Consider the following 13,733-nt stretch of genomic DNA (forward strand, 5'->3'; position numbering starts at 1 on the left):
GTGTTATTACTCATTGTTAACAATCATATTGAAATACGTTTAAGAAAACATTGTCTGGCAAATGCAGCATAACTGAAAAAGCTTATTTGAGATATTTCCTATACTCATAAGAAATTCATTCAGAATGACAACATTTGTAGGAGACAAACACACGCACGCGCGCACAAATGGGAAATGAACGGACTGATGGCCAGTTATATTTCGATATCTTTATTATTTTTCCATACCTCAGCCATGAACAATGTGTAGTGTCAAGGACAGTAAGAAAAATGTACCACTTTGAGATGACACCCAAGTGGGTGTCAATAAATTCCATTGTTGGACAAGGAACCGCAGACCGGATAGTTATATCAAGATTAAATTAGAAGCGATAGAAAAAAATATATTAGAAGGATTATTCTTCATAATCGTTATCTGTGCAGGAGAGTTGTAAAGCCCTAACAAAACTAACTGGTGCACATTTCTGGTGCTATACAGTTTTATTGAAAGTGTTATCGACAACTTCAATGCATTACACTCAGATGAGACCAGATGCTGAGATACGGATGTTTCATGACACAAACATCTTCAAGAAAATAATATATCCACCACAATCATGTATACACCTTAGCCATGCTTTACCTTCAATACAGTGCTGTAGAGGTAAAGATACTGCAAATTGAAGAAGGCTTTAGCCATGGGTGATTACTGGCAGACATAGGTGCAATTTCAAAGTTCATAGAGATTTTTGTAGACAAAATCTTCTGGATTTATTTATTTGTGTATTTATTTATTCAAGGACTGAGACATTTCAGACGTTTGAACTCCACGAAACTTCACGGAAGTGTAATTCTATCATTTCTCTTCCGGTAACTGGGAGTACAATACATACGTATGATATAGTTGCATTTAGCAACTAATGCATATAGTTCATTTTGATTAGAAATATTTATGGTAAGTATCGTCATAACAATAATTACTTACGATTGTTTTTATTCATACAAAGGTAAAATGTATATGGCCACATCTGTTACAAGCCGTGTTTGTGTTATAAACTGAAGTTATCCTCACACGTGGTGCGACGACACACCTCTTAAAAGGGAAGTCAAATTGTTTTATTTAAAGATACTTTTCCTACAATCTTGTCCTCAAACGACTTTGAATTCGCGCAGACGCTGGAGCTACACAGACTACTGCCCGGCAGGGAAAGGGTGAAATTATAATTAGCCAGCCAAGCCCCTCTCACTCCCTCGTTAAACCCGCCTTCTGTCTCCAAAGCAGTGTGTAATTTGCAGAGGTGGTATACGACATAGGACTGATCACGATTCAAGCACCAGCCCTCCGAAAATTATCATCATATTATAGCACAGAACCAAATCTCGAAAAGATGGCGGCTTTCAAAGTATTGTCAAGAGCGGAAAAAGTCATCTACAGAAATTTAACCTCAGCCTGCAGAACTAACCTCACCGTGCATTATTTGAACAAGGTCGGTACAGAAACTACTCATTTGTTCGCTTCCTTTATTTTCATGATATGATATAACTGGCGAGGTAGCAAGCTACCTTGCACATGAGCTGTAGCTAACTATACTCCATGCATATATTACCGGACGTGGTATTATTCTATCTTTTCAGATTAAGTGATTTAGAATTAATTGGATATTGACCTGCTCTGCAGTGCTTATTATGGAGTTTAAAATCACTGAGCTTTCCAGTTAGCGAACCAGCTCGCAAGATAGTAAGCAAGCTCCCAGCAAATCTGACACATTTTCAAAACCTCGCGACCATTATGCAGCTACGGTACCATGCAGGGTAGTTTTCTGTACCATTGTGATTTATTTTGATTTCGAAAGGATCGTTAAGGTCCATATCCACTTGATAGACATTTTAGTGAACCGAGACAAGGTGGATTTTCATTCGGTCATAATGTTAAATGATAACGGTCAGTTCTCTGTCACTCGTTATTACAATTGATAAGTGCACCGCCTGACCTTGGTACACAGGAGACGACAAGGAGTTTAGGTAAGAAAATAGCGTTGCTAATTTACGACATCATTAAAAGATCTAAAGCACATTGTTAAATAGTTCTCACTGCACACCGCGTTTTTCCATTGTTCTTAGAGCTGTGCTGCGATGGTCTTTGTGTGTCGGAAACTCGGGCTGCGATGTCAAGCTCTCAGTATGTTGCGTGACCCATTTTTAAATAACTTAACCTTATTGAGGTTCATCACCTCCGTTTGTCTGTTGGGCGTCACGATCTGGGTTTAATGCATTCATTAATTAAAGAGTACATGAATAATAAATAAGATAAATTTTACTTTAAATGCTGAAATCAACTACGGTTTCAAAGTGGTGGATGCTCAAGACCGCTACTATGCTTATGAATAGCCATAGATTTTAAACCGAGGTTGTTGACGTAAAGTGATTTGACGTCAGAGAATTGTAAGTATTATTTTCAATTCAAGTCACTACTTCGGAACAAGCTGAAATTGCAATTGTTGGTCTATATATATAGCATAATGCCAATGCACAGACACATGGGAGGCTATGTGAATCAGTCTGATGGCAAAGCAGTTCCCATGTGACCTCTCAATAATGAAATAAGGCGGTAAAAAGCTCATTAGAACTGTAGATAAGCTCTGTGTCCGCTCCGGCATTCTGTCTTTCAGAAGAATGGAAAAGGTGAAGCCTACCAAGAGAATACCTGGTTCTTTTTGTGTCTAGTGGGAGGTCTAGTGGGGGTGTTTGGGAATGGGGGTGCATTCAGTATCCGGGCGTATCACTGAATGTGTAACTGTTAAGGCAGATGCTTAAATCCTGTGGCATGTAGACAGGGATAATGGCTACAAGTGCAAAGTACACTGTAAATCCTAATGTAACTTAAACATGCAATATAATTCAATGTAAAGTGCAGTATAATGTCCATATTACCTTAATGCCTGTGTTTCATTGATGTATTCCATATTACTTGATATGGCACAGTTAAATCTGAAGAACTAGGGTTTGTTTACTGTTGACTACATACATTTTGCATACTTGGTTTAAAACCAAATGTAACACTGTAACAAAAGTAATATTGCTCAAAAGAACATCAGAAAATGATTTACCAGTCTATCAATGCTCAGCAGCATTCTGTAAACTCTTCAGGTTGTGGTTTATTGCTCTGAAGAAATGGACTCACTATTACAGAATGTTTTGGCTTTCTTGCAATGGCCACTAGTGGAGCTGTGCTGAGGATTTTCTCACTTGACTGAGCTGCATGGCTTCCATGCATATGCTGAGTGTCCGTTTCAGCAAGGACATTTCCATTCATTATTCATGAGGTGTTCCATTACATAGATAGAGTTCCAGGCTTACAACCATGAGGAATTCCATCTGGATGGCAACAGTCTTTGACTAGAACCATGAAGGCCTCCGTCACAATGACAAAGCCCCAAACTTCGAACCATGGAGTGTTCCATCTGACACAAACGCTCTCAGAGTGTGAAGCTTCCATCTTACAAGGGGACCTAGGCAGGAGATATTCTATAACAGTGGTTCCAGGCTTATAATGAAGGTATGGCACATCCCAGGCTCGGAACCATGCTGACCAATAATGGCAGAGTTCCAGAAAGAAACAGTGTAGTGCATTGGACAGAGCATGAAACTCTGGTCCCAAATCCTGACCTGTCAGATTAAAATCCTGCATGGGCATTCAATGTTGTGCTTTAGATGATTTACTTCACCTGAATTGCACCAGTAAATACGTAGCTGTAAAGATCAAATACAAAGAAATTCTGTGTTTGCTAAGCAAATGAATTACGCAATACTGTGAGTCTTGCATTTGACCTTGTCCATCAGTCACATGCTTTCATTGTATAAGTAACACATTGACCAACATTTTAAAGCCTTATTAGAAGATGCCAAAATGTGTTCTGGAAATGCCAAGATTCCAGGAAGGTGAAACTGAAAAATGAGGGCTTGTACATTAAAACTCACGTTAAATCACTGCAGCAAGTTTATATTTGAGATTGTGTGTGCCTGCTCATGACTGTATATGGGGTAGGTCTGTGATGCTGGTGTCCCAGGCTGGAGCAAACCACGTGAAATCTGTTATGGGGAATAATAGTAAACAGAGTTAATGATGCTTTGGGACATGAATCTTATGCTGGAGGGCGAAGGCGTCCGTCTCATTAGGGGCTGTTGCTTGTAACATTGAGCTGATGCACCAGGAACTGTTTGAATGAGTCCAGGACTGTTTTTTAAGAAGATGAACTGCTCAAACCATTCATGAAAGCGTGGTTAGGTAATGTGATCTTGAGTTGCAGCCAAAAAGTTAATTGACCTCAGAATTTGCCATTTTGAAGCTTTACTCTGTTTGTGCATTGCAAAACCAGCTAACTGGAATTTTTCAAAATGGATACTGTCATAAAAGTGATTTACAAATCTGTTGCATGTTTTTCCTAAAGGGAGGCTGGCCAATGGCAGCAATTCTATGAAAGAATAACCCTGGACCACATTTGGTTTTCATTTAAACCATAACGCTTAAGTCTTTAATTTTCTTGTGCATTACTGCTTTTGCTGTTCATTTTTTCTCAGCACATTTTTTCATAGTGCTTTAGTATTCTGGTTATTATAGCGCTATGTGATGGACTGACATAGGTTCAGGTGTTGTTTCATGTACGCACTGTTGTTCAAGTGGCCATCTCATATGTCACGTTTGTAGCCTTGCTTTGTAAGCAGTTCTGGATAACAGCAACTGCCAATTGACTAAATGTAAACCAATACTGAATAATTGATACACACATTTGAGCCCCCTGAAATCCACTCATAAGACTGCTGTCTTTCCAACCTATTAAGTCTGTACATCCAGAATTCTAGAACCACGCAAGGACTGGACTGGGAGAACTTCTAACTTCTATGTCTAACATACAGAGAGCATCCAGTGGGGGAGGTACAGTTACAGACCTGTTTGCAAGGTGCAAAACAAACAGATTCTTATCCGTTTTCATTTGATGTTTTGCATAGAAAAAAGTATGTGTTTAATCTGCTATGCAAAAGCCCTTTTTGTTCACCTATTGACCTATCACATTTCATATGTTCTTTTACACATTTAAACAATTCATGTACAGCTTTGGAACGAAGTGATTTTAAGCAGGTGAGTTCAGATTAAAGACCAACCTGGGTGTGTGTGTGCATTTTTTAATCTCAGTCTCTTGTTTCCCATCCATGCTCCCAGAGCACATTCTGAAGGACAGTGTCCATTTCACAGTAGTCCATTATTTTCCTTCCGCCCCTCAGAAGTTCCTGTTGGTTATTATTAGTTACAGTCGAAGAGGTCGATGGGGTTAAAGGATAAACCGGTTCGTTGGATAATGAGTGAAAATGAAAGCAATGATGAGGTTAAATAACTGCTCTTTCCTTAAGCAGGGGGAACACAGAGCTTGGCGACTCTCCCAAGTTCCCGTCTGCCTGCTCTTTCTGGAAGCCGGAGACGGCTAGGTCACTTATCTCATTAGCTAGGCTCTCCATCCATTTGATTTCCTCTACCCTTCACAGATATTTATTTTACTTTTCTGCCAATTGCTGTACTGTAATTTCTCAGTGACAATTTTCCCCCCAAACTTTAATTAGGTTAACTCCACAGTATAGCAGTATAGCTGTGTTGGCGACAACAAGGTGGTTGTTTTTGTGTGAAGTTTTTTTCCTAAATTTCAGAGACAGATTATTCATTAGATTCAGCACTAAACTTTGACCAGCCGTTTTCCACAGATTGCGTGAAGCTGGGGAAGTAGCAGCATTTTTTAAAATGAAACGATTTGTTAATGTAACACTCACAGCTCCTTGTGTGCTCTGTGGCCAGTGTGAGTGGCACTATGCCACCATGTGACCACTGACCTGCGTTTGAAACTGTAAAAGTCACTCATGCGAAGATCATTCTGGCAAAGTGATGCATTTCTCTCGAGCAAAATACAGATGCAGTGTAGACATGCAGCTTTCACTCTTTGCACTGGTGTGCTGTACAGCGAAGGTTGTGTTTAGGCGGCAGCGTAACGTAGTGGTAAGGAGCATGGTTTGGAAGTCAAATGCTGCTGGTTCAATTCCCTGCTGGAGCACTGCTGTTGTACCCTTGGGTGGGGTATGTAACCTACAATTGCCTCAGTAAATATCCAACTGTATAAATGGATAATACGCAAAAACTGTAATCTATATAAGTTGCTCTGGATGAGGGCGTCTGCTAAATGACAAAAAATGTAAATGTAAATGTAGACATACACTGGGTATCAAAAAGCTGCACAAATAGAAATGCATTGATGTCAGTACCCGCTGTATACCTTCCTATAACACCCTCCCCAGCAAAGGACTATTGTATACAGGTGCTGCTAGTGAATTTGCATTTGAAAGGGTGATCTCCCAGGGTGGGGCTGGGTTTGAGGTCCCCTGGTTTCACACTCACAAATGAAGGAAAAATATCCTGCCCTGAGCAGCTTCTTCTTTACATGCTGAGTCAATCACCCTCTTCCCATCTATATGCATAATTCAGTCACAGTGTGTATATTCAACTCAGCAGCCAAGAACATTGGGACACATCTAGCATTTTTCTTTATAGGACTTGCCCCACTCGAGCTCTGCTCAAACACATCATTCTCACCCCTGACCTCTGACCCTTGTCCTCATTGTGTCTGCACCCTTGTGTGTCAGTGCACTGCATCCTATCTTCTCTGGGGAAGGGGGGAGGGGGGCTGGTGGCGGTGGGGGTTGGCAGAGCGGTGTTGGGAAGTTTGACCCGCATTTCTGTCTACCAGTATATTGATCTGTTATTGATCAGGATATTGGCTGTCAGAAAAGGCTCTATTTTTACATTTTATGATGTAGAAATATAGTAACAATGGTGGTGATGAGAACTTTTAAGGGTTCTTCTGTACCTGCTGGGGCTTTTCCAGTCAGAAAAGCCAGATTGCATCTGCCTGCCAGCTCCTCTCAATTGTGTTCAATGATGGAGTGACAGAAAGCCTGCATGGGGGTTGGTTTGGTGGGGGATGCGCCAATAGGGCAATGGGGGATTTGGTGGGGATGGGGGGTATTGGGTGCAGGTGGGGGTTGGGGAGGCCCCTAATCCTATTGATCGCGTGTGGGTGCTGCCTAGGACCTATTGAATGGGGAGCGTCATGTCTGGTGTTGAATGAGGACTCTGTCATGGCTGAAAGGCATGGGGGGTGGGGGTTTGGGGCATCAGACCCTGTTCCTGAAATGGCAATTTTCAAAAAAAAAAAAAAACAGGTCATGACTCAGCAGAATCATTATTTTGTCTCTTTTTGATGGCTCATAGATTTGCCTCTTGTATAATAAAAAGAGGATAAATTTTAAGATAGTGCTAGTAGTTAATGAGTGATCCCCATTGGTTCCATCACAATCCATTACTCCTACAAGCAGTACTGTCACATTGTTTGTGTTAATGAACAATTACTGAAATTTGTAAGGAAATGTTATTTTGGCTGAAAAACAACCCCATGTGCTGTTTAGAGATTGTTACCTGCTCAGTGATGCCTCAATGTCTGAAATCAAAGATGTATCTACAATTGTATGTCATTGCTATAAACAGTTTGCAACATGGACCAGCATGTTGCAAACTGTTGCAAAAAGCACATGGACAGGGAAAAAACAAAAACACCACAGCTAGGGGGGCGGAGCCCTGACAGTAAGAGCTACTAGTCCAATTCTATGCAGCCATTATTGAATCAGTGATGATATCCTTCATTTCCATCTGGTTCGGATCTGCATCTTCGCACTCTAAGTGGAAACTACAGCGCATTGTGCGATGTGCAGAGAAGATTATTGGCCGTCCATCTCACAGATCCCACAATGGAACTGTAAAGTTAGTGCACACATGTACATAACCAAAGAATGCACAGTTTCTTTAATTGTGTTGTATTCTATTGTATGTATTGTATTGTTTTGTATTGTATGGTTCTGTCTGAATTTATGTTTTCAATGTCGACACCTGCACCAAGAGAAATTCCTTGTACATTTGTACTTGGCGAATAAAGTTCTGATTCTGATTCAATCCCTCTAACAAAAAATAAGGAGCAAAAAAGTGTAATTAATTTTCTAAGCAACACAGCAAAACAAGCCAGCCTTGAGCTAAACACAGCTAAATTCAAGGGCGTAACTTTGGGCTGAACATTGGGGGGGGGGTTGAGGTCTCAATGAATATGATTATTTGGGGGGGTTTTATTGGCCGGTTTTGATTATTAGGGGGGTTACAACCCCCCCATCCCCCCGTAATTTACGCCCATAGCTAAATTGCTGAAGACAATGAGCCTTGCCCTCTAGCCACACACTTGCTTTGTTCTTCAGCCACCCACCTGTGTTTAAGAAAAGATTTGGCAGGTGGGGCTAATTAACAAATAGTCGGTTGACAAACAACCACACACAATTAGGAAGACAGTGACAAGCCAGTTTTGAATGAAGTTGATTGAAATGGGCTCAAAAGTTGTAACATGAACAAAAGGACCACGTACACATTGAAACAATCAAACAAACAATCAGTTCTGTGGACAGGTGAAGGCTCTTCCTTTGTGGTATGTCACTATAGAAAGGCATGTTTCTACAGTCGTCATCTTCCGCTTTGATCAGTTGATTGATTGATATTTTCCTTTGTCTTCCTCAGACTTGTGGTTGCTGTTTCTCCACATCCAGCAACAGAAAGGCCACGTTCTACACAGACCCTGCAGAAGCAGTGAAAGATATTCCTAACGGTGCCACCTTGCTTGTTGGAGGTAAACTGTGCCATTTGGCTCATGAGAACACTTATGAACATTTCAATTGCCAGGACAAATGTATTTATTCTGACAGTTCAGGTGTCTGTTTGCTGCAGTCTATTTGCTAAAGGGGAAAATTGGCTTGAAATAGTCCTGGTGACCATGGCACCAAGAGCATATGAACCAAATGGCAGTTCACTTTTGGCAGTGCAACAGGTCAGGCCATAGTTTGACTCCACTGCAGGGCCCAGGACAAGCCAGTAGGCAGGTTCTCATTTCAGCTGGCGGCTGCAGCTGGATTCGTCCTGCGTCACGGCCCCGTCCCCTTTGAAATTCCATAGCTGATAAATATAGCTGCAGCAGCCGTGTCCTTCAGGCGTGACAGAGTCATCTGGAACACTTAGTCACGCAGTCGTAACATTAAAATGTTTCTGTACGGCAAAAGGAGTCACAGAATGAATATAGACATGAGACCAGTCCCAGGGTATGTCTGCCCCACAGTGCATTGTCTCCCAGGCCATCCTTTAACCCGTACAGTATTTCCTATGGTAATGGCACCAGACGTCTACCTGTATATTTTTAATACCAGAGCCCCTTTTTGGTATTTTGACATTATATGTGACATGATGACACGTGATAACAGGTGTGGTGTGGTGACGGTGACTGTGAGTGGCTTCAGATGACTCCAGGTGTGCAGAGTTGGGGCTCAGGTGTAAGGTGGAGTGTGGTGATGGGGAAGGCGCCATGCACAGTGGGAATATGCAGGTGAGGGTCTCTGCTTATGGCTCCCACCTTTTTTAACACAGGGTTTGGGCTTTGTGGCATCCCAGAGAATCTGATCAACGGTTTACTAAAGACTGGCGTGAAGGGACTCACTGCTGTCAGCAACAATGCAGGGTAAGGAAGTGTGTGTTTGTGTGTTTGTGTGTGTGTGCGTGTGTGTGTGGTGTGTCTGTGGCTCACTAACATACAAAACAAAGCAAATTAAGGAAGTATCTGCATGTGTGTTTTTGTTGGTGTTTGTCACTGAGTGCTGACAGCAACAGTGTGTACAGTCTGTATGTCTGTGTCTCATAGCCACCACCATCATCACTGGGACAATTTATCAAAATAGTCTCCATGACAGCAAACAAAAGAAATACCAGAACTTCCCCCATTGCCCTGCTTTATTGTTGCAACAATAGTTTAGAAGAAACCAAAAGTCTCAAGTGACAGGTCTTGTTGAAAATCTATAATGAAAGCTGAAATTGATGCCTACAGTGGATGTTCTGCAGAATCACAGCTGTTGGTTCGGAAAACGATGATTACATTCTCTTGCTTTGCTCAGTCTTAATTAACTTGACATTGTCCTCTTCCAACGTGACCTGCAGAGCTTGCCTTTTGTTTATCAACCAGCTGTACAGTTGGCTATTTACTGAAGCTGTTCTGATTTTTGTGCTGCATGGAGGAAATACCAGTGTTCCCTGTGGGATTCAAGCCTTCAGCCTTGTGGTCACAACTCCAGTTCACTGCTCATTATGTCCTGTGTTCCTTTACTTATTCTGTCCTATCAGTATGTCCCATACTTCATTCACGTCTCCCATTCTGAGTGAGGAGCAAGACATTCTGTGCAGCCGGTTGGCTAGCAGTTGATATCATTTGGGGCGCTGACAATGTCACTGAATGACTTTAACTATGTTGTCCAGTCAGTGTGCTGTAACACAGGGCAATTTACTCATCTGCTTGTTGCTCTCGTGGACTGGCCTGGGTTAATTCTGAAACTGAAATGTACAGCAGTCCCGTCTGTAATCCAAAGCTTGAAGCTTTTTATAGATCTGCTTTCATTTGGTACAGTGCCAGGTTTGCCTGCTCTGAGCCCTTGCTGTTAGAGCACTCCTGGATTGATCCTGTTTTTACGTGTTTATTTATTCATGGGTTATTTGCTGGCACTGGCTGTAGACCAATGTTGGAAGAGAGCTAACCTGGGACTGATTTCAGAAGTGCTTGTTTGAGGAAAATTTATCACAGCTGGAGGAAACTTTGAGAGCTTTGCAGTTTTAAGAGTCAGACTAAGCAACAGAGACAAGATTATGTAAGAGCCTCATTTTAGACGGAGAAACTTACTGACCCTCATTCTCCAAGGTTTCTTATCCGTTGCTTATCTCACAAATGCCTGAAAATCCATTTAACTGGAGGTGGAATTGAGGGAGGGAGAAACAGGAAGAAAAGAAGGGAGTGGCCAGAAAAGGCAATGATGGAACCTGATGCTTTGATTGGTTCGTATGAGTGAGTGATTGAGAGTATGTGGTAGTTCCACCCACCATGGGACCTCACTCTTCCATCGCTAGAGAAAAGAGTCCTGCCAATATGCCTGCAAACATGCATGTCCCGGCTCTGTGCAGCCGGGCTTCGGGCTCTCAGCATGCATGTAGGCGGTGAGGTTCAGCTGGGGAATAGTGAATCCAGACCATGTGATAACCACACATTATATTTCTAGGAACACTGAACAAAGACAAACGTGAAGATGTATATAAAAATGTATAATGTGTATATGTAACACACAATCACATACAAATGTAATGGAAAATGCTGAGTTCAAATGGCACATTCTCCCTTTAAACAGAGAGAAGTGCATTGGATTAGTGAGTTCGGCCTGCTGAGGGGGTCTGTATCCTCTCTGAACACAAACAGCCACCCTCTGTATGTGCTGAAACATGAGGTCCATATCACACCAGTGCACTCATGAAGAAAAGAAAGCTTGTACTATTCTGCTCTTCCTTGGAAGAGTTTAGTGGAGGACAAATTAAATGGAAAAAAACATACAAAAACAAGCAGCCAAGCATTTAAACGCCCATCCAGCCTGTATTATTATTCCAGTTTCAGCTGCCTTTTCACTGTCCTGTGGGGCTCCACTGGACGTAAGCTCAAACTATTAAAAGAAAACAACGTTGTGCCACATGCTGTTCCAGAAGCGCTGCCCTCAAACCCAGAGTCTGTATCAGAAAGCAAAAGTAAAACAATCCGATGTAACTCTGCACCAATGACGGGGTGTGATGTTACTAGTGTAAATGTAGATTTAAGGGCCAGTGGTGAAAGGTAGCGCTAGGCGTGTCTGTGCAGCTCTGGCTTGGAGCAGCATTGAATGTGATAAGATTAGCATTTGCACCTTCTGTATGTGTTCACTGAGAGACCGTTTATGATTTCTGCACGATGCTGAAACGAGTACTTGGTAAACACTGGAAAAAAACAAAAAGCTTTTAGAGTTTAAGGGTCGAAGAGTCTTTTTTGTTGCTTTTCTGTGGTAGTCTAAAAATTTGAGGGTCATTGTGGTAGTACATTGGTCTTGGTGACACCTTTCTCATTGTAGGCCCTACAGATAAGCATGTGCAGGTCAGGTGTGAAACCCATTTAAACTGCAGAGGACAGGTGAATGGAAATGCTCTCAGGGTCTCCTAAGGCTAGAGCTCATGAACATGTTGACCCTTAATCTGTTGCCTGTCTAGATTATGTTTTTTTTTTTTTACATTCAAATTCCAGAGATTACGTAAGCATAACAATATGAGGTGTTAGGTTGTGTAGTTATTGTGGTCAGTGTCATGGGCTTCCCATGGTTTTGGGTGAGCTGCATGACTGTGGCTGTAGAAGTCTGATCCAACAGCTGCCGCTATCATGAAGGATCTTATGAATAGCATGAATGTCTCAGACTCTTTATCTTTGCAGTCAGTCTTATTCTGGACCAAAGCTGTGGCTAGCTTCATATTACTTCCACATGGAAAGCATAAAAGCCCTTTCACCAAAAAAAAAAATTGAACTGAGTCACAGGCCTTCATTACTGCCAAGATTATTTTTAAAATTCAAAGCACACATGACCTCGATAAACATCCTGAAAGAAAGACTAAATTCAAGCACCTTCTTTCTCCCTGTCTCTCCTGTCTCTCTGCTGTAGCCTCCTTTCTGCCATAGGAAAACCTGTGTGTGTAAGTGGAAGTCTGCCTTTTAAGGCAGTGGGACACTCACAACCGGTTGTTCTGCATTAGTTAGGAAACTAGGTCACCATTGCAGAAGTGGTCCATCTCAACGCCTTTGTCCTCGCCACTCTCATTGTCTTGGGAGAGCCTGCCTATGAAAGGCTGTAGAAGTCATCTTTGATTGTCATAATTTTTTATTATCATTTTGTCGTTAAGTAAATGTTGAAATATAGGATAGGAGCGTAATTGACGTGTAATTAAACTAGACTGGATACATTTATGGTCCTCAATAAAGAAAGGCATTCCACAGCTCATACTGACAGACAAGATACAATGGACTTGATTTCCTAACGCCATAACACAAGTACACACAATTGACATAAAAGTACCTTCATCAGTGAAGTGATTGCACACTAACCTTACCATTGTGTTACGCACAACATCCTGCCAATTGGTTATTTATTCAGCAGGTTTATAGCAACCGATCCATGCTGAATCAAGTTTTTTCACAAAGCTAACTGCACCTTTGCTCATAGGGCAGGCTTTCAAAACAGTAATGGATCTGCTGCTGTTATATTATAATAAAATACTAATTCAGCTCCTCTTGCTTTTTGAGCTAACCTTTCACTCCTCCCAGGTCAGTGATGATGGATTTCCCATAGCACATTTGGGCGGTGATCATAATGTGGGGGAAGGGAAGAGGGTGGGGGTAGTGGAGAACAATAGGAAAAAAGCAAAAAATGTGCAGATGCTATTTAGCCATATGCTAAAACAACCCCCCTCCATCTCCTTCACCTCCAGGCGAAACAAAGGCCTGTGATAAACTTTAAACTGAGGTTTTAAATCTGAGTGGATCTTTGTTTTTACAGGACAATGCAGGTTGGTTAATGGTTGGCAGAGGGAGAAAGGGCAGTCTGAATCATGTGCACAACACTATTCCTTCTTCTGGAGGTGTAGCGCATAAGAAACTGTACGTGGCTAAGATGGGCTCCAAATTCAATGGAATATAAAGATTTGTGATTAATAAGGGATAGCCCCGATGTTTGCAAGAGAAGAAAGGAGATTTC

The 13,733-nt window shown here is 41.7% G+C and overlaps 1 protein-coding gene across 1 annotated transcript in view; it reads left to right on the forward strand.

The window, feature by feature from the left end:
* The first annotated feature begins 1,269 nt into the window (after nucleotides 1–1,269).
* oxct1a (3-oxoacid CoA transferase 1a) overlaps nucleotides 1,270–13,733 on the forward strand; it is a 63,016-nt gene continuing 50,552 nt past the window's right edge. The window contains exons 1-3 of the mRNA XM_036527849.1: nucleotides 1,270–1,465; nucleotides 8,629–8,737; nucleotides 9,526–9,616. Coding sequence (XP_036383742.1) covers nucleotides 1,367–1,465; nucleotides 8,629–8,737; nucleotides 9,526–9,616 — 299 coding nt within the window. The 5' untranslated portion in view covers nucleotides 1,270–1,366. The remainder of the gene's footprint in view (nucleotides 1,466–8,628; nucleotides 8,738–9,525; nucleotides 9,617–13,733) is intronic.

Source organism: Megalops cyprinoides, chromosome 4, assembly GCF_013368585.1.
Source record: "Megalops cyprinoides isolate fMegCyp1 chromosome 4, fMegCyp1.pri, whole genome shotgun sequence".
NCBI lineage: Eukaryota > Metazoa > Chordata > Actinopteri > Elopiformes > Megalopidae > Megalops > Megalops cyprinoides.